The 24,439-nt window shown below is 36.7% G+C and overlaps 1 protein-coding gene across 6 annotated transcripts in view; it reads right to left on the bottom strand.

Moving 5' to 3' along the window:
* The window catches only part of LOC132130960 (glutamate receptor 4-like), an 87,762-nt gene that overhangs the window by 39,026 nt on the left and 24,297 nt on the right, over positions 1–24,439 (bottom strand). For all 6 annotated transcript variants that reach the window (XM_059542855.1, XM_059542854.1, XM_059542853.1 and 3 more), the window contains exons 3-6: positions 9,293–9,532; positions 4,165–4,349; positions 3,121–3,174; positions 2,455–2,613 (exon numbers count right to left, since the gene is read on the bottom strand). In XM_059542855.1, coding sequence (XP_059398838.1) covers positions 2,455–2,613; positions 3,121–3,174; positions 4,165–4,349; positions 9,293–9,532 — 638 coding nt within the window. The remainder of the gene's footprint in view (positions 1–2,454; positions 2,614–3,120; positions 3,175–4,164; positions 4,350–9,292; positions 9,533–24,439) is intronic.

Here is a 24,439-nt window from a genome sequence, read left to right as displayed (position 1 = left end):
TTTTGGTATTCCATCAGCAGATCTCTAGTATAAGAGCTGGGACTCTTTGTACCGTTACAAACACAACACAAAGCACACAGAAAGACCCCTGGGCTACAATGGAATACAGGGAATGAGATAGAATGACAGAGGAAGTTTGAAATAGAGCGATTCTGCATTTTTTTCAGCATTTTTTCTGAATGCATGTACCCTGCCATTCAGATTTTTGAGTGTAAGATTTAAAAATACAGAAAAACAATAATATTGTAAATATTAGTGCAATTTATGTAATGGTTTTCTGATTTAATATAGCTTAAAATCGAATTTATTCCTGAGATGGCAAAGCTGATATTTTTTTTCCCAGCCAGTCTTCAGAGTCACAAGATTCTTCAGAAATCTTGCTGAAAACTACTGCACAGCCTAATATTTTTGTAGAAACCATGAACGTTTTTTAGGGGAATTCTTTGATTAATAGAAAGTTCAAAACAGCATATACTTTGAAACATAATAAATGTCTCTATGGTCATATTTGATCCACTTAATGTATCCTAGCTGAATAAAAGTGTTAATGAATTACATTATTAAAAGAATGAATGACTCTTACAAATTAAATAATTACAGGATTTTCATTATCCCTTAAGGTGATGTGTTTATATTTAGTTTACTACCATTTCGTGGTCCAACATTACGTTAATTATCAATGATAGCAGGACTATCTTTTGACTCCTGCAGGACAGAAAGGAAGTACTGCAATAGCTGCAGCTGAATCACTTTGACGAATGCCCTGTGCTCTCCTAAGCCCTAAAAACACATGGATTGATCCCTGGAAAGGTGTATCCTCACAAGATGGTTTCTTCAGGACACTTACTATAGCCTTAGCAGGAAAGCTTGGGCATTTTATGAGGTTTTGGGGTGTCAGTTGTGCTGCTGTCTGAGATGGGCTTATAGGAGTACTGTAGCTTAAAGTATTTGGGATGAAAGACAGAGTAGCTGAGTCAAAATACCACAGGGCGAGTCTATGAGAGTGTATATGTGGATCCGTGCATGTGTTGACATGGTTGGACCACAGCATCTCATTTACACCCTGCTTGCTAGTCTGCTGGTGTCCCTCCCCATCATCCTGCTCTGGCCAGTGGTGTGCATTGAGGAGCAGCAACCTGGTAAAGCAACGTCCCCTCAGGCCACGCCAAAGGGATTTCCGTTACGGTGGCGCATCACCAGGCGAGAATCAATGCAACCGCCCTCCAAGGAGTGTCATCCTCATCAGGCCCCAAGGGCAAAGTGAGCCCCAGTAAAAACGGATCAAAAATACCTTGCTTTCACGATGCAGACATGAAAGGCATATCAAATCACGAGCAGGATTCATCTGGTGAGACGAGGATGAATGAAACAGCTTATGATAATGAAGGTGTATAATATGGGTCGCAGTGATACGGTTTATTACACTGCGTTTCTATGTAAGAACAATGTGTACATCTCACTTCAATACATCGGCACAGTTTCTGTCTTTGACACATATTCCAATTCTGGTATAAAACAAGTGAGGTTCATATTTCTTGTGAAGACTATGTATAATGCACATCATTTTTACTCTTTTCAGTTCTATCTATTCATCTTTCTTTCCTTATTCTATCAACTTATCCCTCAATCCATTCATCCTTTCTTTCTTCCTTCATCTCTCCTTCCATCCATCCTTTGTCCATTCATTCCACAAACGCAACCACCAACATCCATCCTTCTATGCATCCTTTCCTCTTTTATCTATCCTTCCATTCATTCTTTCATTCATGCTTTCTTTCATCCACCCACCATTCTGTTCTTATGTATGGTATATATTTCTTTTTTCTTTCCTTCGTTTAATCCACCCATCTTCCTTTCTTCCATCCAGCCATCCATCCCTTCCTTTGTCTATAATTCTTCCCTTAATTCCTTTCTTCCACATTCCCTCATTCTTCCTTTTTTGCTTACATTATTCATCCATCCTTCCTTTATACACACCATATCGTCCACTGTTCCTTTCTTCCACCTAACCATCCTTCCTTACATCATCCATTCTCCCTTTCTTTCAACTCTTTCTTTATCCTACAAAACAATGGCCTGGCCCAGTGTTGCCACCTTGTGGAACAACTGATTAGTGCACAACCAAGGCAATGCACATGTGGAACCTTTTTACAAAAATCAGATGGCTCGTGCAGGTATGTGCACACTATTTTGGTGACGTAATTTGCATCATGGAGACACTAGGTGGACCCTTGGATACTTGAAACATCCGATTCCGAAGCATACTTTGGCCTTTACTCAACCTTGACACACACTTAAACCATTGGATGTGATCATCAGACTCATTCTGGACATTTGGGAGTTTTCGCAGAGTGGCTGGAGGGACTCAAACAGGACATTTATGCATTTGCATTTTATGCATAATGAATCTGACTTCAAAGTAGTTCCACACTGGACCGGGCCAAGCAATGGTACCTTGGGAGGAGCGTCAGAACCGGGATACTCGCGCTGGTCCAGCTTGTTCCAGCGCTGCATGAGTTTAATAACCATGGGATTGCTGAAGTCCACCAGCTGAAAGCCTGTCACATTGGCTCCCCCATGCATGAAACGCTCCAGATTGATGTCCTTAAAACCCTGCCAGAGCAAGGAAGTAGAAAGAGTAAGAAATACAGAGAGAAAGAGAGGGAGAGAGAGAGAGAGAGAGAGAGAGAGAGAGAGAGAGAGAGAGAGAGAGATTATTAAAACGTAGTTGGCAATGCAGCGCAACGATAAGAGAAATTCCACAAACATTCATATCCAGCTTGCCTCTGTGAGCCAATTCTGTGCACAGCCAGAGAGCAGGGAGAGAGAGCATGCTCTGCAGCTCCCAGCATCATTAAAACACTGTCATCACAGCTCACATTGGAATACGAATTAGTCTCTCAAATTGACATATCTTGCTTAAAGAAAAGCGAGGATTAAGAAAGCAAAAGAATGAGGGAGGGCAGGAGACAGAGAGGCCAAGACAACTAGTGAGAGAGAGAGAGAGAAAGACCAGTGGAGTGGAGAGGAATATATAGAAAGTAAGAGATAAAACAGAATATGAAAGGAGGACAAGCTGACAGGGAGAATAAGGCGTTAAAGGAATACAATTTAGCTCACCAAATTTGCCATGATGTAATGGTAGCCTTTGACATGCTTGCCGACACTCACAATCTGCAAAGATAAACCAGACATTGCAGTCAGGGCAAATCCTAAAAGCAAATACAGTTGTCGGCATTCACCCAACATATGAATGTACAGAAGACCTGGGAGCAGAATTCTGCTGTTATTAATTATTTCTTATCAAACAGGCTGAATTTTCTCATACTGCTCTGTAATTTGAGGAATATTGAAGTGAACACCAGCAAGAATATCTTAAAATGACTTTGACAGCTACAAAATGTTGCAAAAGGAAATATCAAGGGATCAGTTTGCACGGAATAGAGAAATATGCCCCTCTAATGTGTCATCTCTGCAAATGAATTACTTTAGGAAATCTGTTCTTTGTTCCCTCAGGACCTTGCGCTTGTGCATATTTAATTCTGTTTAGTTAACCCTGATGCACCAGAGTACAGTACAGTTTATAGACCTTTAAAAACATGTTTAACCATTCAGGGTATGGTGCTGCATTACTTCAGACCCTGTCCCATAGTTCTCTATGTGTATATATTATGGGGCAATGTGTTAACACATGACACAGTTAAAATTGAATAAAACTGAATAAAATAGAACTACAGTACGTCTAGAATATCTATCCGTGTCTGTTATTTCAGGAGATACAGACAGATAAAATTCATACATATTAAGAAACACTTCCACAAACACAAACACTAAAAGAAACACTTTCATTCAGGAATTATTATCATTAAATATTTTGTTGTAGTTCTGAAAATACATCAGCCCACCACAATTATATAAAGTAAAAAGAACACATTTAAATAAATTAACCAATAACCAACTAAATGAAAACAATTAAAATTATAATGTATGTATGTATGTACGTATATATATATATATATATATATATATATATATATGTATAAATATAAATATATATTGATATTTATAATATACATTTTTTGTCTATTCAGAATTGTTTTATTCAGTAATTTATTGCATTTTGCATTACGTTTATATTGACTTGACAACATCCTCTTATCTCACCTGTTCCAGCATGTTGTTGAGTCTCTCTGCCTCCAGGTCTATGACAAACGTCTTTTCCTGTCTGCGGTCTAGGTCTTCGAGGAGCTGCCGGTAACTGGCATCATTAAAATTCTCGACACATATGGCGCTGACCTGCCAACTGTTCTGGCCCGCCTTTTCCATGATAGCTTGCAGTATCGAATACCCTGCAACAAAACAGAGACAACGAGGCATTTGATCAGCGTGTGTATCAAACCACTGAAGACTTGATCCATTGAGCCCTGGCTCTCATTTATTCAGAAAGAATGTGATTTGTGGCATCGTCAGTGAGTCATTCCTGCACCAGTGCGGTACTCTCTCATCTGCAACTGCAGGGCTGTGAGCGATCACATGGCGCAGATCATGGGCGCTGATATAAACCTCCTGTCCTTTCATGCAGACTCATTTTAGGCCTCAATCCCCACAAAGCTTACAGCCTCAACAGTACACAGAGAAACTGACAAATACATCACATATCTTCTTCGGCTGCATAAACCTAATCTCCTGCATCCTTAAAATAGAAGCCATCATCATGCAGCGAAACACATATCAGTTAAATTGGAAGATAGAAAGAGCTGCTTTCTGTCACCTTCTCCAAGGTGTGATTGAGGCTTCCTGAGAGCTCCATTAGTGCGTTTGTGATTCTAGCCACTGGCCTCAGTGCTGCTTGTACTAATCAGACAGGGCTGGTGTTGGATATGTTAATCTAGCTGTTTGAAATAGGCACTTGGAGCCTCTGAGGCCCACTTGACTCCAGGATGAGCAGATGTCCCTGTAAAACGGACCCTTATGGTCACAATCAGAATTTGGCAACACAGCTCTCTCAGCTCTACTATTTAATGGATTAACCTGTGCTTGATCTGGCAACCCTTTTGCTCAATCGGTTGCTGTGTCTGTTCAACAAATGGGGATTAATTTGTGCGTGTGTATGGGTCTGTCTAAATGGATGACATAGGAGTGTCCATGATAAAAAAAGAAAATACACACACACACACACACACACACACACACACACACATATATATATATATATATATATATATATATATATATATATATATATATATATATATATATATATAAAAATATGTAATATGTAATACATAAATACATATATTATCAATATACAGTATAATACCAAGGAATCAGTTTGCAGGGAATACATATATGCATATATAACGTATTTCCTTAAACATGTATACATGCAACAGATGCAGTCAATCTAAAAGACATTCCAAACTTGTTCCAAACTTGTATGACTTACTTTGTTCTGAGTAAATTATGACAATATATAATTTTCCAAAAAAGTTTTTTTTTCAATATATTGTTCTATATATTTTTCATGGTAGTAGAGAAGACAGTAGGTATTATTATTTTTTGTTTAATATAATGAAACATCATTTCAGACTTTTACTTGAGATTTGTGAAGATGAATGATAAAAAAATGTCCATGAGAAATACACTTATGCTTGATAAATATATACGTAAACTCACATGCACACACATATTTATTATAATAAATATTGTAATATTACCATAAATGTATTATAACAGAAAATGACTTTAAATTGAGAAATTAAGAACAAATATTTTTTGAATGCAACTTTAAAGAAATTAACAGATAAAAAGATAAAAAAGACAAATAAATGAGTGGAATGTCATTAACCCAGATATTAAAGTCAAGCAATAAGTTGTTAAAACTGTGCATGAAATCCATCTATGCAATTGACAGACACTTTTATCCATTTCATTTCAAGGCTTGTGTTTTATCGACATGTGTGAAAACCAAATTCACAACCTTGGTATTTCTAGCATCATGCTCATACCAGTTAAGCTACAGAAACATTATACTTTAAATGCTTGTTGAGCAACCACAGTGTTTACCAATGCCCTAATGCCCTCAGGATACATGTAACATAAATAGCCATGAATTAACATATCAAAGCTCTGTACATTATTGGTGATATGGAGATTTCAGTCAAGTAGTCTGAATACATCCACATTCACAAGCAAACGTGCCCAACCGCACACACTAAACCTGCTCTACACTCTCAATATATGCAGATGCCTGCAGTATCGACCACTAACTCAGTGCTAAAATTCATCTGCCATCTATTTCAAATCACAGCCTCTGCTTCTAGTAATTCAAGCAATTTAATAGCTGATTAATCAGTAGCTTGGGGTGTCATGTGCATATGTGAATATCCATGTATGTGCAGGAACCAACCAGAATCAGCATTAGAGCTGCCTGCCAGCGTCCTCCCTTCCCCCTCATTTCCAATCCAGCCCAGCAGGGGGAAGAAGCCCTGTGTGTGCGTGTGTGTGTGTGTGTGTGTGTGCGTGTGTGTGTGTGTGTGTGTGTGTGCATGTGTGTTTGTGTGTGTGGTAGACATATATATATAGAGAGAGAAGGAATGGAGAACAGACCATGACAATGCAGTGAAGTGCCAACCTCTTACACCAACCATTCATCATGTCCACATCCCTCTCAGATTGTATCTGCTCAGAGGCTTTCACAGTACACTGAGTCTAAAGCAACTCAGCCTGTAGTCTAAACAAGGGCCATCCGGACAAAATCTGTTCTTTTCAAGAGCTCCAAAGCACTAACATTGGCCAACTGGTAGTCCATATACAATGATACCCTGAATGTCTTCTGTCATTTGTCACAATCATTTCAGAAGTGAGGGGGGGGGGGGGGGGGGGGTTGTTCACCAAGAGCGTTTCTCTTTGTTTTGGAAGGAATAATTCACCCAAGAAGTACCTGCATAATCCATCACTCCAGTATTTTATCTTCATTTATCAGCCTTCACTGTTTGAGCCTCACTTGTACCCTTTAATAAGGATAGTTCTGACTCAAATTTATGACTGGATGAGCATTTAAAGATGTAAATGCTTATAAACATATGTACAACACCTTTATATGAATGCATTGCCTGGGAAAGACAAAAGGCATACAGTTTTGTATTCCAATGATTATCCTTTTATATCTATATTTATTTATAAATAATAATAATAACAACTATATATATATATATATATATATATATATATATATTAGATTACAAACACACATTTGATAATCTATATTAATACATTGTTTAGAACAAAAATAAAATAGCCTAAGTTTTTAATCCAATTATTATTATTATACTTATTATTAACACCAGTAACAATTTCTAATAATTTATAACAATTTATGAATAAAATTAAATTTATAAAACCATTATATATTATAAGCAATCATTACATATAATAAACATACTCTATATTAATTCATTGATGGCAACAATAAACAGCTTTGCTGCTTTTTATTCCAATTATTATATACATACATTATTATATATTTATTTACAATAAAGAAAAATAACAAAAACTACAGTTTATTATTATTATCAAAACCATGTATTATTATTATTACATCTAATATTAAATATATAACATGCATTTTTATTATTATCATAGAATATTATTAAATGTTTTGCCTTGTTTTATAATATTGCTGTTGCTGCTGTTTAATACAAGCCTCTCAAGCTGTGCATTACAGTAGGTATCACCAATAACCTCCACCTATGGATTTTACAATGGTTACAGGCACAATAGTAAATGGATTGGTACAGTTAACACTACCTCTCTGTGGAAAGTTTCACTGTGGCTTTTTGTTTTATGTAAAAAGGGCTTATTTACTTTATAAAACTCTTGATAAAGTTGATACAATGCTCTGTTTTGCTAACAAAAATATTTGATTAAGCTCACCATATGGAAACTTTGCAAATATCTGGCCATATGGGATGTGAAGGAACGGTGAATCTTATACACGCACAAGACAACACAGATCACTTTTTGTTATTTATAGAATATTCTGTAATGAGCTCTCATGATTTACAGACTCAAATGACAGGAGGGTATTGTGTTCGTCTTTCAAAGAAATTCGATGCATTTCAGAAGTGTGCGTTCACAACAGTGCAAGATGAGAAAAACGACACTGATGGGGAGGATCGGGGAGAGAGACAAGTAAGAAAGAAACAGAAGTACTGTGTTTCTGGCCTACAAACTGCTCATTAGTGTAACTGAGAGTTTAAGACCTGACCCTGATCTCCATAGAATAAGCCTCTCTTAATAACAGGCTCACTGGAAATAAAATTCTGAGTAGCTCATCATTCCTAGTCACCTGACTCCATGAGACAACCAATAAAGTAGAGTTTGCAATGTAAACTCACCCACACATTGATCCAAACCTGTATGACTTTCTATCTTCTGTGCAACATTAACGGTGTTTGGTGAAAAAGCATCATAAGTGATTCGTTTGACTTCCTATGACTACATTACTATAAGTCCTCTGAAGTCAAATGAAAGCCTTCTCATAAAGTCTTGACATCTGCCCGAGATCTCTTTGAAAGTTCAAGAGAGTTCATATCAAGAACTTGCAATGACCGATTCTTCTTCTGTTTTATTCTGTTTTATTTTATTTTATTTTTTTCATGAATTTGTTGTTTAAGTTCTCCATATGACTGATTATGTTCTCAAATTCAACTTACTGACTCACTTGTCAACAGCCTTTGGAGAAAAAAATAAGGACCTTTTTGAAGCTTTAAATCTCCAGTTCTCATTCATTGTTACTGCATTAAGAAAGTGACCAGCCAGATTTATGAACCAGACCAATTGGTCCACTGAAAAGAACTGACTCAAAAGAACACAAATCAAATTGGTTTGATTCTCGAGTTTGGATCACATGACAAATTTTGGTTCGTTGTATACAATGTAGTATGGCTTTACACTTCATTGTTTACTTACAGCTTGTTCACTATAATCTGCTGCTGTATATAAAATAGCTGTTTGAAGGCTCTTCAAAATTATTCTGTATGCGTTTCATAGAAGATAGAAAGTCATACAGGTTTGGAACAACATGAGAGTAAGTAAATGATGACAGAATTTTATTAATTCTTTGATGAACTGTTCCTTTAAGACATTATGCAGAACATTATTTAATATTCAAGCCAGTATGTATAACTGTTAAACACTTCCACTGGCACTTAATTACATTTTGCAAATTATCAAATGGAAATGGGTATTAGCGTGAGGGAGTGAGTTTCTGTGTGTTTTATTGTCTTACCCCTGTCGGTGTCGTAGAGAAAGACGAATCGATTCCAGTCATAGTGGTCTAGCAGGCTGAGAAGGGCCCCTCGTATGGAGGGCCGCAGCTGTAAGATGAACTGGCTCTCACCCTCGGAAGGGAAACTGGGCGTGATGAGGGAGATGTGCAGCGCGCCACAGAAGGATGTTAGCGTGTGAACCGACCTCTTATCGTACAGGCCGAAAATGGCGAACACGCCCCGCGAGTACTGCGAACAGACTGCAAAACACAACACCAGAGAGTTAGATGCTTAAAACATTAATGACACAAACCCTGAAGGAGTACTAAACATTTGCCTCACTTTAGAACATTAGGATCCCGCTTACATTAGTGTTTTCTGATATAGGACTTTTGCATTAAAGAAACCGCCTGGGAGACCCTTCCACTGCCTGAACAAGCAGATTCCTTACATGAAGTCTATTTTGAACTTACTTTCGTACTGGAGTTTTGAATGTTACAGAAGAATGGCTAATTTGCAAAACACAAATTACAAAATAAATTAAATAAAAATGAGCAATTTCTGACAATAACTTGTAAGGTACAGTAGGTACAGTAAACACACACTCTCATACCTATACACACCCACCCACCCATACACACACACACACACACACACACACACACACACACACACACACACACACACACACACACACACACACACCCTACTGTTTAAATGTTTGGAGTCCGCAAGACTTATTTAAAGATATTAATACATTTATTCCAAAAGAATACATTAAACTGATCAAACAATGAAGACTTTTATAATATAAAAAAATAAAAATCAAATCAATTATGTTCCTTCTATTTATTCTATAACTTTCTTATCATCGAAGAATCCTGAAAAATTTATCAAAAGCTTTTTTTTCATTGTTTTAAGAATAATAATAAGAAAAGTTTCTTGTGCACCAAATCAACATTACAATGTTTTCATAAGGATCATGTGACACTGAAAACTGGGGTAATTGCTGCTAAAAAAAATCAGCTTTGCCATCACAGAGATAATTACATTTTAAAATATATTAAAATAAAATTGGTTAATATTTCTAAGAATAACCATATTTCATAATATTACTATTTTACTGTATTTGTGATCAAATAAATGCAGTCTTGATGAGCATAAGAGAATTACCAACCTTATATATACAGTATATAGTGTAACGGGACCATGATAAACATTGGAAATAGGCTACAGGGTGCTTGCTTTCTAAATGGGCTTTCCACAAAAAACATAGAAGAAAGAAAATGAAAAATTGGATCAGTTCTATGTGGACTTATAACTGAGTCAGGGCTGCAGCAGTAAGTGCCAGCAGTTTCCAATATACACTTTATATGCTGTATGATAATGAGCTCCACATTGCTTCTCCCTGTGTTTTTGCAATTCGGAGAAACTTCAGTGGCTGCTGAGGCAACGTCTGATCTACTGCCTCAGTCTGAAGTGAGTACTTATGCAACCCTGTTTCTGAACATGTCTCTCATGTCTGACGGTCTTACAGTTATTGTCAGTTTTCCCCCTTTTTATATTTCTTTCTTGCAGCAAGTCCGACTTCTCAGCTTTGAAGCTTAACCGCGGCATGCTAATGGGAAAACCACCTGGCTTTGATGAAATTGTTTTCCCGTTTCTGTACCGAACAAACAGCCAAAAAGACAGCGGCACTTCATAACTAACAACTCACAATGTATGCTCACGACAATGATGGCATTATTATCATCGTACACAAGTAGGCTCGTTTAATCGATTGTATCATAATTACATATTGCTGAACGTACAGCATTTGAAGTGCTTTGTCGTAGTTAGTTATTTTTGTATGACTCTGATTGGCACTAGCATGTGTCTGAAAGTAATTGTGGATTATTAGCAGGATCTTATTGTGCCATAAGTATAGGCTCTTTGATCATGGATATCTCCATGACTGCACAGACTACATCTGCCTCGGACTGGGGGAAGGGAACGGAAAGACACCTGGATCTGACGGTAGGAAGCATCATTCCCACAGAGAAGCAGAGGCTAGTCACACACACACACACACTTCAATATACAGAGCCAAACCAAGAACATAAAGTGTTTCCAAAAAAATGTTGTACACAATGTACAGACCCATTATTAAGGCTCAAGTATCTCTTCATTGACAAAAACAGTAATGTGTTCATACTGTTAATGATATAATTTAGTACCATCAACGATATCACTAAATAAGACATTTTAAACAACAATAGCAAAAAATATTGTGAGAAAAAAAACTAAAAAGTAGCATAGTTCAAAATATTTTTGAAAGAGATCTTTTATGCTCACAGACTGCATTTATTTGATAATAAATACAGCAAAAACAGTAAAAGTGTGAAATATTATTAGAATTCAAAAGAGTGTTTTCTCTTTTAATTTATTTTAAAATGTAATTTATTTTTGTAAAGGAAATGCTGAATTTCCAGTAACATTTCTTTCTCATGTTAAAAATGGCTGAGCTTTGTGAGAAAATAGAAGTACAAAATATTTTGTAACATTATAAATGCCTTTTTCACTTTTCTCGCTTTTGATCATTTTAATGCATCTTTGCTGGATAAAATTATTGATTTATTGATGACCACAAATGTTTGAACTGTTAATTACTATATCACAATATGTGTAGTTATTCTTGTTTATAAGGTCTTATTTAATAAAAATGTTGATGCTACCAGTGCCAGACACACACATTTTAAAACACATTCCATACATTATTGTTTTCTTTCATTAAAAAAAAAAATCATGAAATGAATTTTAGAATTTTCATATATTATCATTTAGTTTTAAATAATAGTTAAATATATTCTTATTCTTCTTATGAATTTCCAAGTAACCCCAGCGATACACATGGTCTGTTCTAAAACCGTGTTTGTTCTCCTTATTATATTTGCACACCAGCATACACCACACACAAAGTCAGCTCACACACCGTCATACCCTTCAGCATCTGCACTCCACTTAAACAATTTTGTCTGAGACTTGCATACCAAGTCACAACACCGAAGGCTAGTTGTTTATCCAATCTGGGAGAGAAATAAGATTGCGACAGACTTTTCACCCTGCAGTTGCTCTTTTCCACCTGATTTGTACAGTTAACCCTCTTTTGAATGCTGCTAGATACATTCTTTCACAACGCATGCCAAACCACATAACCCAAATGAATATCTGCCACAAAAATGAGCACAAAGAGAACAGCATTGTTTCAACTCTCCCAATTTTACTGTCAGTTTCCTGTCATCCCAATCCACACAGCTCTAGGACACAGAAAATCGTATGCCAGCACTCACAACATTAAAGATAAGTATAAGAAATCACTAAAAGCAATCAATAATATTAATCAAATAAATGAGAAAATAATACATATTGCACATTTGATAGAATTATAACGGCTATAAATAGAATATTCTGTCTTTCCTATGAGCCTAATAGGTTTTTGACATTCCTGGTTTTAACAGGGACATTTCCAACAGCAGCTCCAGCCACAGAAAAGACCAGAAAATAGGCACGTGTGTGTGCACAGAGGGGCTGGATTATCCAATGGGCATCATGGGCTCAGGCCCAGTGGCCCATGCACACTTTGGGCCAAAGCGAGGGGAAGACAAAATTTCCGAGTGTCTATTTACACTAAGCAAATAACCAACCTTGTTCACACTAGCTCCGCCCATCAACTTCTGGTTAGCATAGACCACATTACTAAAGATGCACATCATGCAACAGGCTCAGTGGCATAGGGTGTAAAGTGCACAACTCTGTTCTGATACAATCGACCTAGAGTTGGAATCCACCTTTTGCTGAACTCATTCCTCTCCTTTTCCCCCCCCATCATATATCAGATCGGAAAATACATTTATTTTATATTATACGTGTTTCAGTCACACTTCCCCTGTCTGCAGGGCTGGATAGCTTCTAAAATCACCACACATATCCCTGGGGAGAGAGAAAGTGGGGGTAGTGTGGAGGTGTACTGTATGCGCTAAAGGGGACACAGAGGCTGCTTGTAGAAATCAAGACTGCAATTATGTTAGCAAGATTCGCACCAAACGCTTCTCCAGTCCAGCAACCCCCCTCCCTAAACACCAACTCAGCTTAGTTGTTTTCTCTGTCAGTCTGACCTTTTTAAAGGGACCACGTCTGTTTAGGAAAACGACCCAAGGAAAGTTTTATTTGACATTATCAAAAAGCCACAGCTCAGATGCCCTTTGTGTGTACTCAGGACACTTTAAACACACAGTGTTTCAAGCAGTGCCGTATGTTTCCCCTTAGGAGTGAAAAAGAGGTTTGTTTTTAATAGGGTAGTTTTATCAACTGTTCTATTAAAGCAATTCCGCAGCTCTACAATTGTGTCAGTTTCCGCACTGCAACGGTCCATTTCACTATGGCCAACACTACCAATGACCCCTAAAGTGCCTCCGCCAACATTCCACTCAAATGAACAAGCAGGTCAGTGCTGTTATCCCGCACTTCCATAATCGATGAATGTCTGTGTGTGTGGATTGGACAATCTGCATGCTGTTTTATATAACATCAAGCACATTTAAAGGGATGTTCACTTAAAAACCTAAATTCTGTCATTATTTTCTCACGTTCATGTTTTTTTTTTTTTGGGGTGAACTGTCCCTTTAGTCTGACATTGCCACCTTTTCAGGGGTAGCCCTTTTTAAACCGACCCAACAGGAAAGAGCATTTACAACAAATTCTGTTCAGGCTTATAGCCAGACGCTTTACATCACCTATAGCTAGCGTGGATATTTTATAGTTTTTTCGGGGTAGCATCTATGCATCTGCGAAATTAATGTTCCTCAAAGGTTAAATAAACAAGCGTTGCTTTAATTCATATGATCTATACCGAAATCTGATTTACAATGCAATAACGCATCACAGGTCTTGCCTTTTAACTCCTCTAGTTGGACAGCTACACAGCCTAGCGTATGTGATTGTGGTGGGGTTCTGGCTTCTGATTCTAGGTAAACCATGAACTGCAGAAAAACACATCCCGCTTTCCGCTTCACGCATCACTGCCGATGACAGCTTTACTCGCAGTGCGCTTGACTTCATATCCCACAATGCCTCTGGGACAGAAAAGATGGATTAGGTTTCCCTGTCTTCTCGGTCCCTCTCCTTCAGACCAGAACCTTAAAGATTATGGCAAAAAATGTGGAAAAATAAGCTGAAAAAGTAGCAAGCGTTGTATAATAGAGAAACTAGTAGAATGGTGAGATAAGGTTAAGTTGGATCTTGATTTCATACCATTTTAAAAGCTGTTTAGTAGTGACTTTGAAGGCGATGGCTCTTCTTTCAGTCTGAGAGGCAATGGAGAGCATCCTTCAGTGCATGACTGCTTTATCAATACTAATGGCCTAACCCATCCTCTGGCCATATGAGGAAAACTAACCTTTCTAAGGGCTAAACTGCTGCCTGTCACCATGTAAGAGATATGGATACTCCTAACACAGAATCTGATTGTTTTTTTTTTCCTAATGTTATCATAAAAGTGAGTGCCGTAACATGAGACTTAACATTATCAGTTTAACCAATAAATGTGCAAATTATTGAAATTTCACAAACACAAATAATGGCAAATCCATGGAACAACTTTAACCCGTTGCAAAATCTGTCTGAGAAAATATTTCGCCCTGACGCAAAATTCCTAATTGCATGGATTCCTATTAAAAAGAATTTGGAACATCAACACTGTTATTCAACTGATTTAAATTGGGATGAATAACGACATTGTTGCCTTCCATACAATGACTTATATTTCATAATTAAACTTTACACAGTTTTTGAACTGAACTATATCAATATTAAACTGACTTGAGCAGAAAAATTACAATATTATCTTTTTTAGAGATTCTTTACAGCAGAAATTTAATTTGCCTATTTGAAGAAGTCTGCATCACTGATTCTATTATTTTACTGTTTATTATAGTTTAAATAGTTAAATAATATTATAGAAGCTGCTTTTAAATCAAAGTATCAAGTATCAAGTGCTACATAACCTCCTGGACAGCAACCAATCTGGCATCAAAAGCGGCCACTCAACTGAGACTGCCCTGCTCTCGGTTACTGAAGCCCTGCGACTGGCAAGAGCAGCTTCAAAATCCTCAGTACTCATCTTACTTGACCTGTCTGCTGCTTTTGACACCGTTAATCACCAGATTCTCCTGTCCAACCTCAGAAAGATGGGCATCTCTGGAACTGCACTCCTGTGGTTTAAGTCCTACCTCTATGATAGATCCTTCAGGGTGTCTTGGAGGGGTGAAGTTTCTAAGTCACAACAACTTACTACTGGGGTTCCTCAAAGCTCAGTACTTGGACCACTTCTCTTCTCTATCTACATGACACCATTAGGATCTGTCATTCAGAAGCATGGCTTTTCTTATCACTGCTACGCTGATGACACTCAACTCTACTTCTCATGCCAACCAGATGACCCGACAGTAGTTGCTCGCATGTCAGCCTGTCTGAGTGACATTTCTAGCTGGATGAATGACCATCACCTTCAGCTCAACCTTCAGCGTTTCATCACAACTTCTCTATACAGCTGGGTTCCTCAACCATAACTCCTTCCAGGACAGCCAGAAACCTAGGAGATGTGATCGATCATCAGTTAAGCTTCACAGACCATATTGCTACAACGACCCAGTCCTGCAGATTTGCCCTATACAACTTTAGGAAGATTAGACCCTTCCTGTCAGAGCAAGCCACCCAACTTCTTGTCCAAGCTCTTGTTCTCTCCAGACTGGACTATTTTAATGCTCTCCTGGCGGGCCTTCTTGCATGTATATCAAGCCTCTGCAACTGATCCAGAATGCAGCAGCGAGGGTTGTCTTCAATGAGCCAAAAATAGCTCACGTTACTCCTCTCCTCATCAGGATACACTGGCTACCAGTAGCCGCTCGCATCAAATTCAAGGTACTGATGCTTGCCTACAAGATGACCACTGGCACGGCACCAACATACCAACATACTCACTAGGTCAATCTTATGTGCCCTCCAGAAGTTTGCGCTTTGCAAGTGAATGACGCCTTGTGGTGCCATCCCAAAGAGGTTCAAAACACTCTCATGGACCTTTTCCTGGATTGTGCCAAGCTGGTGGAATGCCCTCCCCAGTCTTTACTCATTTTCAAAAAACATCTAAAGACTCATCTTTTTCGCCAGCACTTAACCAACTAATACTAGCACTTACCTTTTATTTTCTTGTCTATCATATTCTTAAAAACAAAAACAAAAAAACAACCAACCTGGCTATGCGTTCTGTACTAGACTAACTGAGACTTGTCATGGCACTTGTATACTGTTGTTGTTCTTTTGTTGGTCTGATTGCCTCTCATGTGTTCTCATTTGTAAGTCGCTTTGGATAAAAGCGTCTGCTAAATGATTAAATGTAAATCTAAATGTAAATAAAGGTGACCTGACTTGAAATGACTATTTCATCCAAGAAAATTCAAAAAATGAAATTGAAATGAAAAATGAAAATGAAAGTGAAAGTCACTGTGTAAATAGGAATTAAAGGACAAATGAATAAAACAATTAATTTCATGCTTGCTATTGGATGTTAAATGTCAAAACAGGTTTCATCTGAATCATCAGAGTTTCTTGTTTGATTAAAATAAAACATCCACACAAGCTTTTCATCTATGCTAAAAATAAAAAAGTTGAATAGAAATCTGATCTTCTGTTACCTAGTTGCAAGCACTTGATAAAATAGATTAGATTTCCCTCCTGGGACCTGCATGTTCGATATTTATAGAAAAATCATAGTGTGGCTGAATGAGATTTTTTTGGGGAGCGAAAGACATCGAAGCACAACTGTACAGATCGAGACATGAGAGTGTGTTGGCGTCACTCAAGCACTCAAACATGCACTGTGACTAATGCTGGGTGGCAAATGAAAAAAACAAACACTTGTTAGTGACATTTACGAAATTCGTCATCACAGTCATTATTGGTGAGAGGTGAAAGAGAGAGAAAACATTTATGCCATCCCTTCCAGGAGCAACGGTAATCACATAATGAATCCTGAGGTATATATCTCAAACATTAAGCACTAGGGTTTATTCCCATGACATCAGATCCTGTTGATGTCATACTCACTGATGGCAACAAAAAAAAAAAAACATAAGCAAAACATTTGCTGAGGTGCTAGAAAGTTGCTATGTGATTTTCTAAGTTACCTTGTTTTAGCCAAGGTGGGTTGTCACAAAATATTTTGTTATGAATTTCAATACAGATTTCAAACATTCAAAACAGCTTTTGAGCTTTCCCTTCATCAAAGAATTCTGAGAAAAGTATCAGTTTCCACAATAATCTTAAAATATATGTAAATTATATTATACACATTAATTATTATTATTTTTTGTCCGAGAAAAAATAATAATTATTGTACGTTTTTACCATTATTTACAGAAGATACCAACAAAAATGTCACTCAGTGTAACAATAGTTTATATACCAAAAAAATCCTGTCAGGCATATTTAGAAGAAGAATCATTATATGAGATTAAAAAACTCACAATTTTGTCTCCAAAATACAAATTAACTGGAATTTTTAATATTTACCAATATTTTTTAACTATCCTTCAAACCATTACCTGTTACAGATTTGTCAGCAAGAAGTTTTTAATCATTTGAAATGTAATATATTTTATACATTTTAATAAGTACAGGTCAGAATAAAGATGTTGTTTCGTTTTTACAAAATGATGAAAAATGCCGAATGCCGATTATTTCACCACCTTTTCGGACATTTTATTTTCACAAAAGTTATTTAAAACATTTAATATGCTTTTTATGAATATAAAATAACTTAAAGGGATAGTTCACTCTCAAATTAAATTTTTATATGTTTTAGCTTACCTCGAGGACATCCAAGATGTAGGTTTCCGCGCTTGCGCAGACTAAAGCCAGAGCGCGCGCGCACGTCACATCAGGAAGCACTCGCGCACTCAGATCAGTTGTACGTGGTTGTGTACAAGAGGTAAAAACGATATAAATACTGTTCGTTTTCTTACACAAACCGCTCCTTTTGTGTCTTAGGTCATCAATGTATACTTACGATGGGGAATTGTTTAATTTTGACTCCTCTGTGCATGCTCTTTGAGGTGGTGACCATAGACATCCATTATGTGAGTCACAGACAAGAACGGTTGGACCAAAAATATCAAAATGGGAAATACTGAGGAAACAGAGAAACCTACATCTTGGATGTCCTTGAGGTAAGCTAAAACATACCAAAATTTAATTTGAGAGTGAACTATCCCTTTAAATATCATCTGATGTGGACACCAAAATAGGACGTCTCATTTTAATGTAACTGTAATAGCCTAAACTACAGTTTAGCTGTTCAGTTGTTCATAGATGCCAAGCAGCTACTCTACTAAAAAATACACTGTCTTTTCCATAATTCAACCTGTTTTTATGGTAGCAGACACCAGTGAAACATCTTTGAATACTTGTGGAACAGTGTGTGCTTGTGCTGCACAATGAAGCTCTTCCTGTTCCTCCAGATCCAGACATCAGTAAATCATCGACATGCTGATGTTTATCTAAGCAATCAGAAGATACATATTCATATCCCTTCACGATGATGACATAACATCAGAAAAAATGCCTGATATAAAATCGAAAGTTGGCTTTTTTATATCACAGTTCACTTCCTGTAAAGCATGGCCATCTCTCTGAGACGTATTGTCTTTCTGTCTCTTTTCCTTGTTGCTGCACAGACGCTGTTTCCTCAGTTCTTGACAAATACTGTTCTCTCTCTTTCAGCATTTCTCCTGCTCTCTTCTACGGCTGAATGCCAGGGTGTGCCTTGCAGGGGAGAGCTGGCCCATTTCTCTCTCTCTCTCTCTCTCTCTCTTCCTTTCCTCTCCTTCTATAGTTGATGCCTCTCATTCCTTCTGTTACCTGTTGTCTTGCATCTCTATCCTTCACCCCTTTTCTTTTGTTGTAGCTCTCTCTGTATCCTTTGTGACTAGATTTTTCATCCACTATCTTTGTGTTCTTTCTGTCTTTTCTTTTGTGCTTGCTCTCCCTGACAGCTCCTCCTCATCCTCTCTCTTTCTCGCTCTTACTCTCTTGTGTTCACACTGACATGCGCTTCCTCAGAGAATTCTTTCTCTTTATTTATATATTTATTTATTTACTCATTCATACAGCCTTAAACTGTACACTGAGCTTAAGAGAGAGGGAGAGAAAAGCAGTTGACAAAAAGCTTCCACCTAGTCTGACCAGAAGTCCATTTACAGACACAAAGCACAATATCAGTGTGCAGCACCTAAACCACATGCAGGATTATCTTTGTCATTGAATGAAAGAAACGAGAGAGAAAAAGAACATAGCAGATATAAAGAAAAAGGGAAAAAAAATATTTTTCTAAGAACGGGAAAATGTAGGGTAGCACACACACACACACACACATATATATGTATGTATATATATATCCATGATCCATGTTATGCATCAGCTGCTTACATTTTTAAATAAAAATCTGAAATGCATAAAGAATTTGAAACAAAGTTGTATAAAATATTTAATTACATCATATTTAAATTTATATAAAAAAATTATTTACATTAAAAAAAATCAGGGACATGGTACTTTGAACATTTTCTGTTTTGCTTAATTTAAAAAATAAACAAAATATCTAATCTTGAACAATCTTATATTCCTTAAAAAGGGGCATGTTGCTGTGTCCAGCAAGTCACAGGAGGGATGTAAAAGAACTCCTTATAACATTTTATATTGGTGAGTAAATATGAGAAGGGCTCTAAGGGCGCCCTGCATGCCTTGGGGATGTTATTAATTCAGCCCACTCTTAAATTAAATCAGCACAAAAGAGAGGAGGAGGAGGATGTTAGTCTGCAGTGCACTGGGATTTGGGTCTAGACACACATAAACACACACTCACAGACTCCTCTGTCCGAAGACGACTGGTTTTTGCAACAAAAACTGTCAGAACCACTAACCCTCAGAGCTGCAACTTCTCCTCAACAAATGTGTGAGTTTCGAAGGATTTGAGAAACCAGAATATGGGTAAACAGTTTATGGTCTCCACTGACTTCAAAAAAAAAAAAAACATATTCAGTGGAGACCAGCAACTGTTTTTTTTTTCAGCAGAAGTAAGAAATTCATACAGGTTTGGAACAATTTCTGGGTGAAAAAGAGTTTGAATTTTTGGGGGATTATCCCTTTAAATAACCAAAGTGACAATCAAAATGGAATAGATGGTTAAGGTAGAACCATTCAGTTACAGCAGAAGTATCCACTTCAGTATAAGGCTCTGCCATTACAGAATAGACAGAGAAAGGTTATGATTTCTGTGGCACAATTCAGATCTAGCACGATACTCTTTTGACCTCATACATGGGCAGTGTTCCATGGCAGCGATCAGAGGGAGAAGAACAAATTATACCACCTGATTCACAGCCCTCCTCCGCCAGCCAATCACTTACCCTTTTTCCCTGAGTCACACGCTGTAATTCTTTTCAGCTTGTCAATCAGAAATGTAGTATGATGCTGAATGTACAGTCAGGACCTTGTTATTTTACAGAGGAAAATGTGAAATAAGCCGACATGTTTATCTACTTTAATAGACCAGCTGAATCAGAATGACAGGGTGAAAGAATCAAGCTTTCAGATCCCATTTATTGAGTTGTGATGCATTACAAAAGGTTTGCAAAACTAAAACTTAAAGACATTTTGGTGCCTAAATATATAACTATTAACATTGTGGGACCCTATTTAGGTATATATCTCCAAGCCACATAAACTCTAGATTTAAAAATAATGCTAATAAAAAATACTGCAAATTATAATGCAAGTGTCACAAAACGAGGAAATTAATTTAAAAGATTTTTTATAGAAACGTTTGAGGAAAAACTGACTTTGTAATAGGAAAAAATATATTTTAGGATCATTTCATTCATTAGAAAAAAAACAACAGGTTCTGTCTCACTCATTTTTAATCGTGAATAGCAATGAAGATTCATTTGCGCTTGTGTCACTAATTCAAATAAATCCATGATTTTCTATTTCAATCCTTGCTAATTACAGTCACGGTAATTAGTTCGCAATACAAACAGCACAAGGCTGGGATATTTACAAAGCCACAGAAAGGAGAACAAAGGGATGTGGGGCTTTTCTTTCCCTTTCATTTTTTATTTTTTTGGATACTGGCATATATCCACGCTGGTTTCATGAGCTATCAGGATGAATTTCTGGCCTATTTCTGTCCAGTCTGCTAGTCTTCTATAAAGCATTTCTGAGATGGTATATATTTCCTTTCACATCTATCTCTGTGCTTCCTCTTGCCTCCTCTATATTCTCTTTGTTTTTTGTCATCTTTTCTCTTTCGGCACTCTCTTGTTTAAATTTCTGCCTCTTAAGTTTAGATAAACATGACAATCCATGTCAGCCCTCGCCAGCAACCCTCTCAATGGCCCTCTTTTGTTCTTGCTCTCAGAGAGAACATCTTAATGGCAGTGGAAACAGAGAGATCTAGTCCTGTCTTGTACTGTGTGGATCATTAATGTCCCATTGACACATACCACCCCATCCTACTGATGTACAGAGCCACACAGGCAGTTGGCTGCACTTAGCTTGATTAGCACTGCCTATTCTAATTAGCGCAGGAAGAGGGGCAGCGATACACCTCCTGCTTCAGTTTATCCAGCTCAAATTGAAAACTGTGTGAAGCAGCACAATCAAGTGTTCGAGATTGCATGACTGATCCAAATATTATTTCACAGGAGTTGACTGTTACTCTGCACTGTGCCAACACATACAGATATATATGAGTTGGACGTAGCAAAAACAACACACAATAGCAAAATTAAAATGAAATGCAATTGAAGAAATTCATTGAACTGCTGGATCAGTCATTTTAAACTAGAAAATGGTTTGTTGTGAGTTCAACGGAATAAAGTCTTATAATAAAGAGGTTACAAATATTTACAATAAAGACAGATTGGACGGATGGATAGACCTGCTGAACAGGCTCCCATAATTTGTTCTTTTTGGAAGTCTGACAAGTCACCCGGCTTTGACGATAAAACACAGTCCACACCTCCTATTCATTTTACATGCTGTGTTAATGTTCAGATACAGCTTGGTTAATAATAATAATAATAACAATAATAATAATAAATAAAATAAAATAAAATAAAATAAAATAGTTTGGGACCAAATGTCCCAGTTTGCACTTATTGATCAAATTGATTGGGCTTCAGATTGGATTTCATGTAATTGAAAAAGCTCAATATTATGTGTTTGCTTAAAATGAGCTGTTCTAATGTATATTTAAATGTAAAAATAGTAAATAAATAATTTCTGATCTGGGGATAAAGATCTGAACATGCAGACCTAATGTTGGCTGGATGGAGCTAGGATGGAGCTAGTTGTATTGGACAGAGCCCAGTGACTACAGAACTGTGACCACAGCCCACTGACACTAGTGCTATAACAGACTCCCACATCATTTAATCCCAGTGAGTGTGAGAACACTGAATGAAGCCTATTGACTGAGCATAACCAATCATACACTATACTCAAACACGAGCGAGAGAGAGAGAGAGAGAGAGAGAGAGAGACATCTCTTGACAGCTCTCTCTCTGATTCATAACAGCCTTTGTAGAACAATATGCACTCCGGCATTCACCAGATTACCACATTAGGCAGAGGCATTGTCGAGGAAGTTTTGAATATATTTAAAGCAAAAAACTCTGTGTTCTGATAAAGAGCCCAACAGGCTCTAATATCCAACAATTCCTCTTTCTGACTCAATGTCTGATTCATTGTCTGAATCCATAATGTTATGCTTTTGAAAAGTGGTGAAGGAACAACAAAATATTAAAGATACAGCTGTATCGTGTTTGTTATTACATCAATGTGGAGGCAAATTCTCTCAGTCAGGATCAAGATAAATGTTTGTGATTCCTTTAGGTGATGAGTTTCAGTTACAAACACGTTTGCAGGAAAAAGCTACAAAAGAATATCCAGACTAGAGTGCATCATTTATGAGCTGGATCTGGATTCAAAATATAATTTTTTTGTTTTTTTGTAATTTAGGCTATCAACTCTTTTTTTATTTATTTTTAGATTTATTTTTTTCTTTCTGTGTTAACACAAAAATGATAAACTGCATTTTAATGTATGTACATATGTATGTATGTATGTATGTATTATATATATATATATAATTTATTTATTTTTAAAGAAATGGATATAATGCATATCCAGCATTAATAGACATTTATAATGATAGAAAAGATTTACATTTCAAATAAATGTTGTTCTCTTATAAAAAATGTTACTTGAGCAGCAAATTAAGAATTCCTGAAGGATCATGTGACACTGCATACCTGAGTAATGAATGGCTGCTGAAAATTCAGCTTTTTCATCACAGGAATAAACTACATATTAAAATATATAATGTAATAATAATATAATAATTGAACAGGTATTTAAAATGTAAATTATTTAATAATATTTAACAATAATACAGGTTTTACTGCATTTTTTATCAAATAAATGGAGCCTTGGACAGTATTTTTTTTTTCCAAAAACAATAAAAAAAAATCTATTTTCTTTTTTATCCTGTTTTCTTTACAAAAATAGGATTTTAATTTGGGATAAAACATGATACCAATATAATGTAATTCTATGACAGCTAAATTAAAATTCACAAACACACTTTTACTGAAAAAAATATCTATGTCAGTTATTTATAACCATATATACACTGTTAGCAATTTCGACAAAAACATAGCCAGCTATACAATTGACCTTTTCTGAAAAAAAGGTACAAGATCAACAAATATCAATAGGGCAAGTGACCATCAACTGGCCGAAAACCCACTGATAACTATCCATCCACTTTAGCGCCAATAAATCATTGGTGTCTTATTGTACTCATTCAGTCCATATACTAAAATGAAAACCTTCTAAACATGGTTTAAAACTCAAACAGGCATTGCCCTATTGTTCCTCTCATCACTCAGTTAAACACACTGCATGTGTGTCTAATTAGCTACATGATCTCCACAGGATTTTATTATGTAGCAGCTCTGCAGAAGAAAACAGAGATATTTCATATGTCTGTGGCACAGCAGCATAACTAAAGC

The sequence above is a fragment of the Carassius carassius genome, chromosome 47 (genome assembly GCF_963082965.1).
Source record: "Carassius carassius chromosome 47, fCarCar2.1, whole genome shotgun sequence".
Taxonomy (NCBI): domain Eukaryota; kingdom Metazoa; phylum Chordata; class Actinopteri; order Cypriniformes; family Cyprinidae; genus Carassius; species Carassius carassius.
Note: the sequence above shows the minus strand (reverse complement) of the source record. Positions and strands in the feature narration are given on the sequence as shown.